The 17,794-nt window shown below is 39.6% G+C and overlaps 1 protein-coding gene across 5 annotated transcripts in view; it reads left to right on the top strand.

Annotated features, from left to right (window-relative positions):
• KIAA1549 overlaps positions 1–17,794 on the top strand; it is a 143,166-nt gene that overhangs the window by 113,539 nt on the left and 11,833 nt on the right. For 2 of the 5 annotated variants that reach the window (XM_082043183.1, XM_082043185.1), the window contains exons 11-17: positions 1,455–1,657; positions 4,923–5,047; positions 9,978–10,183; positions 11,847–12,070; positions 13,183–13,327; positions 14,945–15,274; positions 16,201–16,253. In XM_082043183.1, the coding sequence (XP_081899309.1) occupies positions 1,455–1,657; positions 4,923–5,047; positions 9,978–10,183; positions 11,847–12,070; positions 13,183–13,327; positions 14,945–15,274; positions 16,201–16,253 (1,286 nt within the window). The remainder of the gene's footprint in view (positions 1–1,454; positions 1,658–4,922; positions 5,048–9,977; positions 10,184–11,846; positions 12,071–13,182; positions 13,328–14,944; positions 15,275–16,200; positions 16,254–17,794) is intronic. The other 3 variants (XR_014183129.1, XR_014183130.1, XM_082043184.1) reach the window with 2 other exon arrangements.

The raw sequence follows: 17,794 nt of genomic DNA, 5'->3' as shown, positions 1-17,794 counted from the left end.
GTCCAGATCTGTTCAATAATAGGCTTACTCATTTTGTGAGAAATGAACTCCGAAACCTCAACCCTTCAGATAGTTGTTAGATTTTACAGGAGAGCTTTTGTTGCCATCTACTGGTTTAAATAGGCAGTTTGCTCTACTGCAATACCCTTTCTAAGAACCATTTGGAAAATGTTTGCTTACTGAGAAAATATTTTGAAGAGATTGTTTCAGAATATTCCGTAGGCAAGCTTATCTTTGGCATGGTATCAGACGAGTGTGTTTGTAGTTAGCTATGCTGTTATGCCAAGCTTTATGAAAGGGGGTTCATTTAAACATCTGGAACCTGACGCACCCATAAACGCACACTCCAACACATGCTTCACTTTGCAGGAAATCAGCCCTGGGAACACACAGAAGGTTTTATGCGTGTGCTGTGCTGTGTGTGTACATGTACTTTGAAAACTGGAGTTAACATTTCTTTCCACTTTCAACTTCCAAACTACATAAAATTGAGAGAGACTTGAAGAAAAACTTTCTTCTAATTAGTGTTTCAGAATGTATAATTACTCCAAAGACGCAAAAGTGACAGCAGGAGAACTTGAAACTTGGAGGCTTGATTAAATTAAGTCTGAATCAAGTCACTGACAAGGTGAGACTAGCTTTTTTATAAATACAGTTAGGAAAATGAAAGGCCCAATTCTGTGTCTTTCTCAAGCAAGACACCCATTGAATCCGGAAACCCTTATTAAGATCTCTAGGATAAGTATCTAATTTCTCGAAACTCCAAGGCCTTTTATATATTTTTCTGTCTATTCAGTGTGAAATTCCTAAGAGCCAGATCTTCAGTCCTTTGCTGGAGGCATCCATACTGTCTGAAAAGTCATTGCCAGGCTGCTGTATAATTCAGATCTGCAAAATGTTTCATCAGCTAAACCAGGTGTTAGTGCAAGAACTCCCAGACCTGCAGATTTGGGGTGCTCAAAATGAGGAAGATCAGCAATGACATGTTACTGAAGTTATGTAAACTAACTTCACTCATTTTTGGAAATGAGAATCAGAAATGGAAACAATGAAACAAATGGAAAGATGACCTGTCAGTGGTAACCATTTCCGTCAGTACACAGGCATCTACAGCCTTGCACCCACAAGTATTCAAAAAGCTCCTCACACAATGATTAAATCTGAAGAAATAGCTGGGAAAAGATGTGGCAGCTACAGAAAGCTATTTTTAAGTAGTTTTGCTGATTAGGAGTTTTGAACTGTGTATCTTAAATAAGATGACAGAATCATGGGGTGCGAGGGGGGGGGTAGGGGGTGGTATTTTCCTTTTCCCTGCAGCTCTCATATTCATTCCTGAGACTACCATATCCTGACCGTCCTCCTAATGGTCATTGTTTGCAGATCTTCACCAAAGCCTTTGTTCTCTTTGTTGTCACTCATTGTTCCTGTTTTTTGTCTTTGTTCTTCTCTCACAGCTACAAGCCCCCAGTGTGAAAGGCTTTGATTTTGCTAAGCAGCATCTGGGCCAGCACAATAAAGATGATGTCCTGATTATCCATGAGCCAGCTCCTTTACCAGGACCTATTAAGGACACTACCCCATCTGAAAACGGAGATGTACCCAGCCCCAAATCCAAGAATTCATCAAAGCCTTCAAAGACTGTTCGACACAGAGGGAGGTCAGTTCACAGAGGAAAAACAAGTTGTAGTAGATGCAAGTTTATTAATGGCTGGCAATTACTGTCTTTTTAAGGCAATTTCAGTGGACAGAACTGTTTTAGAGCTCTGGGACTTGTGTTTTCTAGTGGGCTGTCAGTGTTACGCCTCGCTACTCATTCGTACAAGGTTGTGAGAATTTAGTGTCCATTTTTCTCTTAGAGGCAACATGCCCAGTTAAAAGGAGTATTTAAGGCACTACTATGTTGGCTGGAGTCAAATCACTGCTTGTTTAGTGGAAACATAAAGTATGTATTTTCTGATGTGTTCACTTTGTAGTGACCTTTAGCTACTAAGGCAATGTGGTGGTTAAGAACAAGCAAAAAGCAGTGACGAATAGCAGTGTGTTTCAGTAACATTAATAGTGATCAGTACGTACATGATAAGCTGGAATTTCCAGAAAAAAGCAGTATCTCAAAAAATCATGGAAGATAGCTAGTGTTTTTTGTTTGTGGCTATCTGGTTGCTCTCATATCAAGCCAGTTTTGTTTCAGAAAGGGAGTGAAAATTTGCAGTTGTGCAAGTAGAGGAGTGTCTGTCAAACTTCAACAGTAACTTCCCAACCTTTTCCAAAAATCAACTGATGTGAATGTGTCTTGCTGGAAAGGATTATGTTTGTAACATAAGTGGTCTGACAGAGCTATGCAGTAAAGAAGGATCTATGCATTTTAAAAAAATAAAAAATAAAAAAAAATAAGTAGGAAAGTAATAGATGGGGAAAAAATGGAGCCCTGAGGAGAGAAGTGCTATGGTGAGTCACAAACAGCTCCTCTCTGCTCCACTTTCTTCTTCTCCCTTCCTCTCATTTTTTGCACTCCTTTGTCTCCACCTCAGCATCCCCTGTGCTTTTACCTTCATGCTATGACAGGTTGGGAGAAAGAAATGGTTCTTCCTGAGCTGCAGTTGTCTGTGACACATCTTGATCCTCTGCTCAAACTTCTGTGTTTCCTCACAAGCCCCAGTTGCTTTAAGATTCTTGCTTTATCTTCTCTGCATGGGCTTCGCAAGCTCAGTTTCCACATTCTCGGAGCTCAGTTTCCACCTTCTCAGATGCTGAGACTGTCTTCCTAACTCCCTATAGGCCTTGCAAGTAGTAGACTACCAGTGGTACAGTGGAAGGTAGGCAAAATGGGAAAATAATGGAAGAAAAATGACCTAACTCATTTTGGTGTAGCTTAAATTAAAACAAGTGGAAACCTTGAGGACTAGTGGTTTTGTGTTTCTTTCAAAAATGGCCTAAGGCAGAGATGATACTAAAGGGGAGGGAAACGTATCTATATTTATATGCATATAAGAAAGAAATTTAAACTTGAGGCTCTTGCTGTATTTCATCTAGAATAATTCAGAAAATGAAGCAGGAAGAATTTTCAGGAGCTAACATTATAGTGCTTCCCCAGAAGACAATAATGAATCATTGTTCAAATTTGGAACAAAGATATTTATTTTTTTAATAGCATCTAAATTCAAACACTTCAAAAAGGAGAATTTCCCTCCTTTCCCTTATCCTCCGTTAAGAGCAAATCTCCCTTTAGGCTTAACTATGGAGATGTTACCATCATCTCCCTAACATGCTGACATGCCCATGTCAGCTTGAGATTTAAAACATTTATTCCCTGAGGCAGAAGTTGAAATGTGAAATGATAGCACAGTGTGTTATGTTGGTTTTAGCTGTTTTCTGTTTTGTGAGGAAATACAGAACTCAGTTCATCACAATGCATTTCAGGACTGTTTGTTGAATGCCAGGAAATACAGTGGTGATATGAGTAGACGTTCTGTATCTGTAAAAAAACAGCAAACAAGAAAAACAACCGACTTCGGAAAGCATGGCATCTGTAGGCTCCAGCTGAGACTTGGACCTGTTGTTTTGGCTTGAGAGGACACAACTGGAGATTCCTCAGCACTTTTGATAACTATTGAGTCAGCACTATTTATGTTCCTATAATTTACTTAGTGATAATTTAGATAGACTGAGAAAAGAGTATAAAAGAAAACAAGGCACAGTGAGGTGAAATGGAAAGTCAGTAACAGATCTGGAAAGGAAACTCCAGCCTTATACTCTGCTGAACCAAGACAAAGGTGATGGAGAGGATAGCTCTGCCCACCACCTCCACCTTACAAAATAAGAAAAGATGTAATTGCACTGATCTGTAAGCTCATTGAGAAACATTTCTCTTTTTTTCCCTGCTATTTTTTTTTAATTGGGATGGACGACTTAGTATTACAGTCCTGCAGAGAAGAGTGAAAGACTTTGTTCAATTATCAGTGCATTTTTCAGGGAGGAGGAAAAGGGGAGTTGAATTTGAAGCATTGCCTGCTGTGAGGAGTTGGTTTAACTTCCAATGAATTTGTCTGGCTCGGTGTAGTTATCTTAGTCTGTGTGCTCTAGGCAGGTTGATATTTAGCCAAGAGCTCCAGTAACTAGTTCAGATCTCCATCTAGCCCAGGCAAATATTGCACTTCACAAAGTTAATGCACGAATAGAATCTGAATGTTCACAAGACAAAATGGTCACTAGAGACACTATCACAAAGGCTGGTGCCATATGAAAAGACAGGCTTTGGCATCAGCTGGGCAATGCTGTATGCCCTGTATTTTTTCTGGTTTTGTACTATCTGAATAATTTTACAGCTGAATTATTCTGTTGGGGAAAATCACAGTATTTCTGTATTTTTTTTTCTGTAATCACCCACAAAAATTATAAACCCTGAGGTTGTATTTTGTCAGTAACAAGTGTTTTTAAGAATCTCATGACTGCATGGATAAATACATAAAAGTGGCATATCTGAATGGCCCTACATTTAACTAGTCAGTAAAATACACATGTGGACTTGTAGTATTAGCAAGAGAACAGTGAGTTAGCAGGTCTGAATATTAGACTAATTACCTGTCCAGGTTTCTTATTTCTAATTTAATTCCTTTGTCTGAAAAGTAAACTACTGCTTACGAATGCAGAGTGTTTTCTTGAAGTATATTTTAAAGGAAAGATTAGTTAACAATCTTGTCACATGTGAATCCTGTTGCAGTCAGTTTTCACACACAACAACAGTAACATCATTGCAGTGAATATCTTAACTATGATAACTTATTATAAATTTACTTATAAACAGTGGAAAATATTACCAGTCTTCACAAGATACTTTAGCATAGGATTCTTTGTGTGTGATAACTGTGCCCCTTTGCAAACTTATGTTGCATGTTGGTTTGTTTGTTTTTTAATGTTTTGGGCAGAGTTTCGCCGTCAGATGCTGACTCCACAGCAAGTGAACAATCCAGTGGGAGAGAGACTGGAGAAGAAACTGCAAGACCATCAACTGTTGCAAATGAAGGCAAACCACGCAGAGCAGTGAAAAAGGGTATATTACTTTCTTTTTTGTCCTTGTGTGCACTAGCAGTGCTTTACTCAGGTTGAAGAGTTAGTTACTTTAGTGCTGAGACTTTTCTGAACTCCTCTTTGGCTGTTAATTTTTCTGGTTTGTGTCGTGAAAAATTTCCTTCCTCTCCTCTTTCATGTAGTTTCTTCTCTTGAAACTGAAGATCTACACATTCCTTTTATTCCAGCAAGCTTTTGAAACTAACTTCTTAGCAGGAATGGTTCTTCTCCCCTTTTCTCTCCCGTATACCTGCAGCAAACCTCTTTCCATTTAGACCTAATTGTGGCTCTCCTGGTAGCAATCTTGGAGTTGCGTGGACAGTAGAGGTCACAGCAGCTTGATACAGCCTGGGTTTGTGTCCATAACTGCAACTTCAAAAAAAGTGAGGTTAAAAAAAAGGCCAGAAATGTAAACGTTTTACAAATAAGTTCTAATTCAGGCATCAAAATGCCTTAATGATTGTGCTTTAGATAAATGAAAATCCAGTGCTGGTACGTTAATAACAGTGACATTTTTTTGTAAAGAGCCATCCTCCTCCCATTTGAAGTGCCACCATCTGTCTTGGAGGTACCCCTAAGATATATTTCATTCCTCATTGAAAAGTTGACAGAATGCTGCAAACCCACTTTCATTTTTAAATTAAAACATTTTTCTAAATTCTTTTCCTGTTTAAAACTGTGTGGTTAGCTGTGCCTACATGAACACTAATTGTTTTTTTTTCTTCTGAGTCTTTTGGGTTTAGATGGCTTGCTTCCTGCTTGAGGTTTTAGTTACCCAATCTTTGCCTTGTATCACAATAGTCTTCCTAGAGAAAACTCTGATACTGAATTGTGAGCTTGTGATACCCCCATCTGTTCTTAGTATAAATGGCCTTGGTGGCAGCAGAAACTGAGAAGAAGAAAATACTGATGACATTGTGAGCAGTTTCTTTGGTATATTGAATGTTTTTTCCACATACTCCTTGAAATACCAGCTGAGATGTAAAGATGACTACTGAGGACTGCAGTGCCAGTGAAATTCCGATCTTAGCAGGCAATATTCAATTTTTGCCTATGTTGAAGAAAGGAGATTGAGAAATGTGTAAGACAGTTTATATAAACTGCTAGCTCATGAGTGGCTGAACAGCAAGCTAAATAGTGTATGATTCTTAGACTTTCCTAATGTGGACTGCTTCTGGAAGATCAAGGGTGAAGGAGCAGGCTTTCCTCTGTAACCAACGTGCAAGAAAACAAAGCACAGCATCTGCTAATGTGACTAGAAAGTTACACTTCCTAATAATTCAGCACACAGTGAATGCTGTATGTACTTTACACAATTTACAGAAAGAATATATTGTACTGATGCTGTATAGGTTTTCAGTGCTTTGAGTGTGCGCTAAGTACCAAAAGTCATACCCAAGTACATATATAAGAAAACAACTGTGCTATGAGAGAGCTCATCTCAGGATGGTTTATGAGTTACTCCAACCTATCTGACTTGAATTCTATTGCCCTGATTTAGTGCTCTCCCCATTTCTTCATACCTGGAAACTCCATTTTTTTCTCTTCATTTTCCATCTGGGTTTAAAACCCTTGTGTAAGATTTAACTTGTCCTTTTGGTGTAGAAGTGTTAGGTATTGATGCTTCTGAATTATCTGGGAAAGGCAGCAAGGATACTGTGTAAGATGTGTCTTTTTAACCTATCATGCCCTTCCTGCATCAAATACACTTTTTTTTTTTTCCCCCCCACAGAATTTGGTGCCTCTAGTTTGGTAATCATAGGTACTATTTTTAGCATTCAGAATTGGAAGCACTGTCTGTGGAGAGCTCTCTCTCTGTTAAATGGCAGATTCAGCTCCCTTTTTTGTGCAGATGAGGCTTGGCAGTTTGATCCGAGTTCATGCATTTCATTCAAAAGTAAATGCAATCATCTTACTGCTGTGTTTCTTTCCAGTGACTATTCCATCTGAATTATTTGTAATAATTACTGTGTTGTCTCTTCTTTTTCCTTTATGTTGTCAGGAGCAAACAGAGTGGGTAAGTAACCAGAGCTGGTAGTTGAGTACAAATATGAGTAGAGGTGCTGTGTTAGCTGCAGTTATATCTTAGGATTGGAAGGATTTGTCTTCTGAGTCTAAAAAAAACAAAATTACTTTTGAGCTACTGAAGTATAAAAAATTCTCAGTAACACAAATTATAGTCATCCAATTCAGGCACATTTTTCTAATTTCCTCCCAGTTCTTTCAAATTGTTGAGGAAAACATCACTGTGAAAGAAGCAAAACTGAGGCAGCTGTTGGTCTTGAAACTAACTTCGTGTAAACAAGTTACACATACTGTTAGCATCTTTACTGGAAGCCCAAAAAGCACAAATATTTACTCACAGACTATTTTTTTTTCTGGTCAGGACTGAGACATAGCAAAGGCTGGGGCAGCAGAAAGCTGACCCTGTCTTTGATAAAACATACCATATCTAGAGATAAATTACAGACTGTGTCCTCTGATAGCAGTTTCCATCTTATAATAGTCTAGAAGGATGGATATAAGGCTGGCTAGGATGCTTTCCCTTGTTGGGTCTCTACAAGTAATGAATGAGAGTCATCAGCTGCATCCTGGGGACATAATCTACATGAAGAAACTGTGCGAAATGTATCTGAAACTGCATGTTCTGGCATGATTCAAATACCAGTGAATCAGGGGAAGATTCCCCTTGACTTTACATGATTTTGGATTAGACTCTATGCATCTTGGTTGCTGTGTCCCTTGATTTTATTTCAAGAAGGTGCAGGGAGCCTTCCTCTATTCCAGCTGGATTGGTTTTCATATGAAATCATAGCTTCCTGCAGAGCAATTAATTTTTCTGACATTTCAGTTCGATTAGTAGTTTCAACTCAGGGAACAGTGATGAACATCGATCACTGACATGTGACCTGTATGGACTAGTTGTTTAAATGTGTTCGGCCCATTATTTGGGTATTAATTCCTCTCCATTGTTTTTCAGACTCAGCTATCTAGTCTGAGATTTCATTCATATAGTTCCATCTGATAGCTTTTAAAGGAAGATTTTTCTAACCATGGACAATAGTGTAACATAAGAGCCTTGAAATGAGAAACCATTCTTATTCACTCTGGCAAAACTTCTAAAATAACTTGTTCATGTGTTGAGTTAGAAACCATTTGTCCTTTTGTTGTATGTTTGCAGCACTGTGCAGTTCCTGGCTTTCTTATCTACTTTACTGTACTTCCATCATGGTTTGTATTTAGAGACACATTCAGTGTATGCACACAAAGAGGATTTAAAGGTCAGATGCAGCTTATGGGTTATTTTGTGTGTTTGTGTATCTTTTCTGCAAAAGAGAGCAACATACCATGTTACCTTACCAAAATTTGACTGTGGGACTTTTGGACAGTCTTACAAAATGAGTTTAAGAACCACTTCAGCTAAGAAGCCTCTGCCAAGCACTTGTTTGTGTGTGCAAAAGGGAAGGTTATGAATGAAATTATAAAGATTCAGAGTGAATTGTCAGCATAATAGACCATTTTAGACCTTGTTACCAAGTAATATGAAAATAATCTTAAAATTTTTTGTTGGACCTTAGTGAACTTCAAGAACTGCTGTTCACAGAATCACAGAATGTTAGGGACTGGAAGGGACTTGGAAAAATCAACTGGAAACCTTGGAAAATGTTACTAATGTGTGGGAAAACAGGAAAGACGGATGCAGAAGTTTATATTTTCCTTGACTACAGGATTGCTCTGAGGGTTCCACATTAACTACATAATATGTCTTGTGGCCCTCTCTGAGGGGCCATGCTTGCATGCTTCTAAGAAATCCATGAAGGTGGGGCTGTGAAGATGACAAATGGTGAAGATCATATAAATAGCAACAGAAAAGAGATAGATACAGATCAGAGCAGTATCTGTTTTCTTTTCCATCTTGTCTGTTGGAGTTGCATCAAGTTGATCAACAATTGATTCTGTATCAGAATCAAATCAGATTCTCCTGATTTCAATCTGAGAACCACAACCTGTTATTAGAGTCTATGCAAGGATGAGGGACTATGTCCCTCTACTCTGTTGTGTTCTTCCATGGGAGCAGTCACAAACCTTAATCTCTCATTGCTTGTATTTCACAGTGTAAATCAGTTTATGAATTTGTGGTGCTACCATGTGGACAAGACAAAAGATTAATTTGCAAGTCTTCAATCGTTTTTGCAAGCCTAATCCACATAATGGTTCCTGTTGTAGGCATAGCTCCAGCAAAAAAACTTAAATATGTGCTTAACTGCAAACCACTGGAGTGACCTTAGATATTCCAAGTCTTTTGAGGGAGATGACCCATTTCTGTTGATACAATTAACTGTTGGCAAGACCAGGGCCACAACTTTCACATCTGTCAATTTCCATAACATCTTTTGCTGATTGTACTTGAGTTGATATAACCTCTTAAAAAAAATAGCAGTGCGGCAATATTTGTGCACCTTGCTTATTACTATGTGAACTGTTTATCCTGTCACAGAGAAGAAAACAGTGTAGTGAGACATCTTTTACTGCTCTTTGGACCTCCATTTGAGGAATTTGCACCTCCTTAAGTACTGATAAGAGGAACCATTAGCAGTTATGTACTTGGAACAACTTTTTTTGAGTAAAGTAGATTGAGATTTTGGGGGGGTTGCAAATGCCAAGAGCTTGATTTACAGAAATAAAAAATGGCGGCTCGCCTTCTGGAAATATAATGGAAAAGTGTTTAAAATTTGCAAACCATTGGATAAACTTGTACACTAAATGTGGATCAGCTGGAAGGCCTGTAGGGCAAATTAAACACAGATGGAAAACAAGGCGTATTCCTGTAATGTAGCATCTGTAGAGCTTAACATTTGACTGAGATAACCCTAGCAGCACTGCTTTTCTCTGTATTTGTCCTGGTGATTTAGGACCTCCTCAGACCAGCAGTGGAAACGAGCAGCACTCCTCAGCCTCTATTTTTGAACATGTGGATAGGATGTCGCGTTCCTCAGATGCCAGCAGACGGGTCCCCAGCAAGATCCAGCTGATTGCTATGCAACCGATGGCAGCACCTCCAGTTCAGAACTCGGTGCTTTCTGATCGAGTGGCAGAGACCAACAAAATCAATAAAGAGGTATTTTTGAAGTGCTTTGAATGTTTGTGGCGGACTGTATGCCCAGCCAAGAGTGAAGTGAAAAGTATCCAGGTTCTTGTTATCAGGAGTTCCTCATTAGTTCCTGACGGGTTGAATTTTGACAAGTTGCAAGAGTAATCCTATTTCCGTCCAAAGAGATAATCTGACCTGTTTTTAAGAGATACCTAAACTGAAACTTCAACACTGAGAGAGGAGCAAATTTGATGGTCAGGATAGCTTGTATTACCGTGCTTTTGAGAGTTGTGTTAGAGAACTGGAAAGTCTGACCCACCTTGGTTTTCATTCTACAGCATTCTTTTGACTTTTCAGCAACTCAGGTTGTGGGTTATACAAACAAGTTATCTCAAGTAATTCTGGAGTGTGAATTTGCAGCATATTCATTGTTTCCAATGTCTGATGTGTTTATCTGACTGTACGCATATAGAAACTTCCTGCTTTCTCTGAGGCTTGGGTTACTCTAAGCAGAATATGAGCATGCCTGGGGCATTAGGAGAGAAAACCACATCATATGTTGCCTGACAGTACCATGTACCTACACCCTGCTTTGGTACTGGGCCTAAGATGGCATCTTCTCATAATTCAGAGTGGAAGATTACTGAAACCTCTAACTTAAATACGTTAAGATACTGTATTTCTGAGTACCTTGCAGAAGAGAGGTAAATACATGCAGCCAGTATATGTAGGCAAGAGGGGCTACAAGACAGAAATCTGATTATATGGGCAGAAGCCATATCATTCTAAATATAAATGTAACGACTAAGTCTGGCTTGTGTCCCTTTTATGCTTTTAGGGGATTTTGATGAGAGAATACACAAAAATCAATTTTTATTTGGTTTTTAATTTGCTGCTGCAGATGTGTTCCAGCACAGACAGAGCAGTTGTTTCTACCTGATCTGGTGTCCACATCTTTTCCATTGATAACAATGATTTCAGTGAGTGTTGGGCCAGGACTTAAAAGTGCTGGTGTTACGATAGCTTTCCCCAGATGATAAGATACACTCCAGGAGATTTGAAAAAGAGGTGGGAGAGAGGCATGAAAGCACAACCTGCAAGAAAAGGCAGAGCTGATAACACCATGTTTTTCTCGGGAGCTGGGCCCTTGTGTCGCTGCTATGTTTCTGCAGAAGCAGAAGCATCAAGTTATGAGCTCAATTAGCTCTTTAAGTTCCTGCTTCTTACGTGATGAAGGTCATTAAAGGGAATTGGTGGCAGGCTTCAGCACTGTTGATCAAATGTATCTCTGTTTAAACAAGCAAAGGTAGATATAGCCTGTACTGATGAGTCTTATTTTTTCAGAGCATTGTCACTTCTAGCAGACAGCTAGAAGTCTGCAGTCATGTTCGTCCTGCCTTTTGTTAACAAACTACCGCCTCTCTCTAATTGCACCTGCTATTTTGCACCTATTGTATTGTGTATAATAGTACATCTACCTTGCAAAATATCCAAGGAAGGAGTGTGTTTACAAATTGTGTGACATAGCTTAATCCTTCAGAGATTTGGGGGAGGAGGGAGATAGGGACAGGCAGGGAGGTGAGAAGTAGAGGTTTACAGAAGAGTGAAAAAAAGTTCTGATTTCAAAAACTACAAATGAAAAACACACTTGATTTTTTTTTTTTTTTTTTTCCTCCCTTCCTTCTTTAAGATACAAACAGCCCTGAGGCATAAATCTGAGATTGAGCATCACCGCAATAAGATTCGTCTTCGTGCCAAGCGCAAAGGGCACTATGAATTTCCAGTGGTGGATGATGTGGTGGTGGTTGACTCCAAAGAACAGCACAGAATATATCGCAAGGCACAGATGCAGATTGACAAGATCTTGGACCCTGGAGGCAGTGTGCCTACTGTCTTCATAGAGCCCAGGAAGAGGTGGGCATTTCAAAGATGGGAAGGAACGTTTTTCTTTTAGAGTCAATGTCCAAAGTACATCAAATAAATAAAATAATTTTGATCACTAGGTTTAGGGTGTTCTAAACATTTTTATTTATTTCAGTATATGCCACTGTATTTTGTTTTCAAATTATTCTTTTACAAGTTCTCAGCAGTGAATTCTCGATAAATAACCCCAAATGTATGAAAACTATCTTAAAACAATTTAGTATTTGCTCTAGCATTTCTTTAAATAATTTTTGTGTGGTGTAGAGGGATCAAAATTGCAATATAAGCACTATCAAAAAGATGCACAGAAAATATAAGCTGCAAGAAATAATATTTTTGTTAAGAGGGGAAAACATGCAAAATCAGGAAACGGTTGAACAGCTTAAGAAGCACGAAGATTCTGAATTTTAAAGGCAAATTCACAAATCAACAAGATAACCTTTTACATATTCCCTCTGGGTAATGAGGCACTTTTCTCAGCCTCATGGGTCAGCCTTCCTGGCCTTGTATTTTCAGAGAAAGTCTTCCCTTGTCCCTGTTTAGGGTTGATGAGTACTGATGCTTTGTTCCTGGAGCACTGTGTCCCTGTGACCACTTCCACACTGACAGAAATTAGCTTTTCTCCAGCTACATGGGTTCCTTGGCTGGTTTGCTTGATAGAGGGTTAAACCCAACATGCCAAGCACAAAGCCTTGTTGGCAGTGTGGTCTGTTCTGCTACTGCAAATTTGTCAGACATTGGACTGGGAGGTCTGGAGAGGCACTGGGAGCGGGGCTGAAGCATGGACAACTTTGAAAGATTGATGTAGAAGGGAGGTGACACTGGAGAGAGTTTGGGGGAGGAATAGGACAGTTTGGAGAGCTGCCAATGAAAGTGTTATTAGGAGAAGACTGAGGAGGGAGATTCAAGGCCAACTAATGTGACTGGCATGAAAAACTGGGAAAGGGAAGAGTAACAGGGCTGAGGCAAGGATGACTTAGAGGGAATGGGCAGAGGAGTTCAACCTTGAGTGGGATGCGAAGAAAAATTGCAAAAAGAAATACAATTACCTTTGTCTTGTTTGTTTTTTCTCTCTCTCTGCTTTTTGTTTTCTTCCTGTGAAGTTCTCGTGCAAAACGTTCTCCCAAGCAGCGCCGACGACATCAGATAAATGGTAGTCCGACTGATGCAGAAAAGGACAGGTTAATCACAACTGACAGTGATGGGACTTACAAAAGGCCTCCAGGAGTCAATAATTCTGCATATATTGTATGTATGTCTCTTGAATGACAGGAATGTTCTGATAATTGTAATGACAGTTGTGACATTGAAGGTTTTTGGCCTTCTGACTGTGGTCTGTGTGGCTAGTTTCAGTGCCATGTAAATCAAAGTGAAACAAGGATTTCATTGGCAGTCTGTCAGTAGTAAGCAGTAAAATTCTGCCAAGTATTCCTTGATATTAAAGAGGCCAAGAACCAAAACTTTCTTTTCATTAATGCCGATGTATTACGCACATGAAAGTGTGCTTGGCGTGTTCTGCAATATCTTGAACATAGCTTCACTCTAGTCCAATTTGCTGGATGTTATATATTCATATGTTACAGCAAATTTCATCCTTCGCTTTCACAGATTAGAAGATTCAGTTCCTTTCATGAGAAATTTTCTCATTTCTAAAATGTGGGAATTAATTATTAATGAAAGAGAAACATGTCTTTGTACTACAGTAACTTAAAACAATTCTAATACAATGTCTTGAAAATTAATTTTGTTTCCTGTCTAAAAAAATGCAAAGACACTGAAGAATGCTTCTGTTCAATCATATCCATGTCACAAACTGTATTTAGGCACCTTTAACCACTTCTAAGCAGACTTTATTAAGCCTAATCCTAATATTGGTAACCCCTGGATAGTTTTCATCTTGTAAGATGGTTTAATAATTTTAAAAGCTTTACCATTAGCTGCGTATGCAGTCAGGTGTCTGCCTTCAAACAACAGCATGATGATTTTAATGTCATGCTGCAGCAGAATGAATTATCATCTGAAGCTGTTTAATTAAGACATGTCACACAGCAAGCTCAGGCCCTTTGGCGTCTGTAGTGAGACAGTACTCAGAATGCTAAGTTCCTGATGAAGTAGAGGCTTTTGCATCTTGACGACTCATTTTGCAGTCTGTGTGCAGTGGTAAGAATGAGCTTTGATAATAAGTCTGCTGCTGGAAAGCTCATTTAATTTCCCGTTACTGATGAACAATAAACCCATGTGGTAAGATCCCAGGTAGTAATTGCAGTGCGTGCCTTGGGTGTTGCTGCTCTGAAGCACTTATATGAATCCCATTCAGATGATGCATCCAAATTCAAGTTCCATGTAGCTAACCACTTAGTTGCTTAACAGCTCCCTTTTTGTGTTTTCCTAGGAGGTAATAATTGTTGAATATTACTGCTGATGTGGCCAGTTGTAAGCTAAAGACCAAATTAATTTATTTGAACTGCAAAAGCTGCCGTGAAGTCAAAGATATAGACAGAACTGATTGTCTTTTTCTGGGTGGAGTAAACATTCTCTGCATGATTTCATTGTGTGCTTGCAAACCACAAGATTTCTGTTGTAGCAGAGTAACTCCTGCACAAAGCTCCGCTGCCTTGTCTGTCTTTCAAATCCCACTGAGTGAACTATTTGGACAGCTAGTGTTATGTATGTACATGTATACATGCATACAGAGGTGGGAAGGGTAAGGGGCAGGTTTTGTCCAGCACCAGCACTTGTGCCATTTATCTCATTGTGGTTCTAGCAAAGAAAATGTTGCTCATACTTAAGGCCCACAGGGACTTGGAAGCTGTCTGTTTAGGTCTTCCCTGTGACTGCCTTTTACCTTCTTTCCTTTTCTTCCAGTCTGATCCAGACTTGCCTCCTGAACCTCAGACATCATCTTCAGCTGATCTGGGCAAGTTCCCTGGCTTGCCTTCCCACCCAGTCTCCCAGTACATCCCACCACAGCCATCCATTGAAGAGGCTCGGCAAACCATGCACTCACTGCTGGATGATGCTTTTGCACTGGTGGCTCCCAGCAGCCAAGCAGCCAATTCCACAGCCGTCACACCACCCGGGGTCTCTGCAGGACAGCCGGTAAACAACACTCCTGCTCGAGCAGGGAAGGGAACCACATGCACCCAGTGGGGAACACCTTATGGTCCAACTCAGGCAGTAAAAAAACAATTTAATGTGAGTGGTGCAATTTAAAAGGCTTTTCTGGGCTGGTAGTTAGCACCAGTTGAGCCATGCTCGCTGTTATTGTGCCCTTGCTGTCAGGACTTTGTCACAAATGTGGAGCAGTTTCTGGAGCCAAGAGAGTTCAAACGTGACCGTCACAAGATGGTGAACTTGAATTTTAAGCTGTTTGGATTCTTTTCCCTTTTCCCATCCCAGCCACGGGAGAAGACAGGAGTTCCCCTCCTTTAGGATAATGTTTCTGTTCTTCTCAGTTACGGTCTTCCACAGATCAGTCTTGTTATGTCCAAGAGTAAAACTTCTTTTTATAAAAAAAAGTATGTGCTAGTTCCTATTTTGACAATGAAAAAAAATGGTGTGTTTTGCAGCAGGGTATGCAGGTGCTTTCAGGAGGAGAGGGATAGGGAAGCAGCATTTCTGTGTATAATTTTGCATTTTATGGAGCACTTGAGACACATGGATAATCTTTCAGGTCATCTCAAGTTCCACAACAATTCAGTACAAATTTCATAATGCCAGTGGGCTGTTGAATCTGAGCCCCATGGTCTCTGCTGAAGTCTGATGGTGGTTGAGATATAAAGAGATGTCCAAATGCAAAGCTTAATTTGCTGAAAGTTTTAGGTTAAGTAGACATTGGAACAGCCCTTGATCTTCTGCAGGTGAGAGAAAGTATTTCTGAAAGGTTTTTAAGTTAAGACTCTCTTCAGACAGAAGAGACTGCTACCCCACTGCAGCAGTGATTCCCAGATCTTCTTGTGCTTCAGAGTTTGTAAAACTAAGCTCTTATGACTGCAATCAAGTCACACATACAGGTCTAGTGATCTCTGCCATTCATCACTTAGAAGGCTGACAGTGGACTTCCCAGAGTATGCATTTTGGTTTTAATTTGTGATTGGTTTGTTTGTTCGTTCTTCTGACAGAGATACGTGGAATTTGGAATGACCCCGCCAACAGCACCAGGTCTCCTACCAAGGTAGCTTTTCACTGATAGAATTATAATTTATTATTTTCTTTACAATTCCTCCAGAGTTCTTACTTGCACTGGTATATAATTATGCAAAGTACTTCATAAATTAGAAGTAAGAGGAGTCCAGATCCAGCCTGTGTAGTATATTTATGTAGCATGAGTGACATGCATACTATATGGAATCCAAGCCTCCTTTTAAAAGAAATGTGTTTCTAGCCCCTTGGCTATAGAGATATCCTTCCAAATACTGAGTAAACCACTGAGTTTAAGCTGTTAGAGAGCCTGAAACAGTTACTCGGATGCATGCAACTCTCCCAGTAGTCTCACTTTTATCTCATTTCTGTAGCCTCAGGGCAACGCTCACTTGCAAAAGATTTCAGATGACTAGCAGATTCATTCTGTCTTTAACCAAGCTGAGAACAAATTACAGAGCATGGTGATCCTCACAGGCCTTTTGTTATAGAATCGGGGGAAGAACAAATTTTCCATCTTTTCCTGGCTTTGCTGTGGGAGAATCCTGTGAAGAGAGGAAAACAGTTGTCCAAGTGACTGTTAATTCTGCATTTGGTGTCTGTTTTAAACTACATGTGAAGTTGGACTCTTGAGTCGTGGTACCTACTGTGGCCAGACCTGTATCACTCTCTCCAAGCTGCTGCAGCCAAGGTGGTAAAAAGGTGTCCTCGTGTTGCTTTCTCCTTACCTTCTTCTAGCTCACCCTGTGAGATGAAGTCGCACTGGTATCCCTGTCATTCATTAGATTTCACATAAAGTCTTCACTGCCTTGGAAACTTGATGGTAAAATGGATATGAAGAGCTTTTCTTTATCCATTGTTCTGCAACCTGATCTTCAAAAGACCAACTAGGAAAGGAAAGGAGAAGTCTCTAATCATGTTTTCTCACTTAGGTCTTGGCTGAAGGTGACAGTTTCAGTGTGAGTGGAGCATACATGAAATGGCACACAGTATGACATGCAGTGTACTTTTTGTAATTTAAGTTACCTTGAAGATTATGAGCTTTAAGACTGCCAACACAAAGCATAACCAATTGTTTGTTATTGAGGATTTTCTCTTTGTTGACCTGGTATGCATTCAGGGAAAATGTGATAAACTAATCATGAAAGTGCTGTAACCCATGTTAGTGCACCTGAGCAAGACAGTGTCTTTGCAAGATATTTTTTGTTCAGAAGTGTATCAGCCTTTGGTGTAGGCATTCTAAATTTCTGTAAGTTACAAATTAATGGCATCATCATTGATAGTTCAAATGCTGGCTCTGCCAGTGCTGGCAGATTAAGGTAACAATCTGCAAGGTTGTTGACCTTAACAGGAAGAATTCATTTAAATTGTCATTAAAATAGAAGGTTTCCTAAAGCTTGGTCAATAGAAAACAAGGAAAGCGTTGTCATGGCTGTGGAGTGGGAGTTATGATCAAATTCTGAAAACAGTGATAAACAAATTAATAGAAACAGTGAACCAATTAGAGAAAGGAAAAATAACCTGAGGTCAGTATGATTAGGTGGCATGTATCAATGTCATAGTCCATTGGCTTAA

Source organism: Streptopelia decaocto (genome assembly GCF_964273445.1).
Source record: "Streptopelia decaocto genome assembly, chromosome: 1".
NCBI classification, from domain to species: Eukaryota; Metazoa; Chordata; class Aves; order Columbiformes; family Columbidae; genus Streptopelia; species Streptopelia decaocto.
The sequence above is the reverse complement of the archived record's forward strand: the minus strand, read 5'-3'. Positions and strand labels throughout refer to the sequence as shown.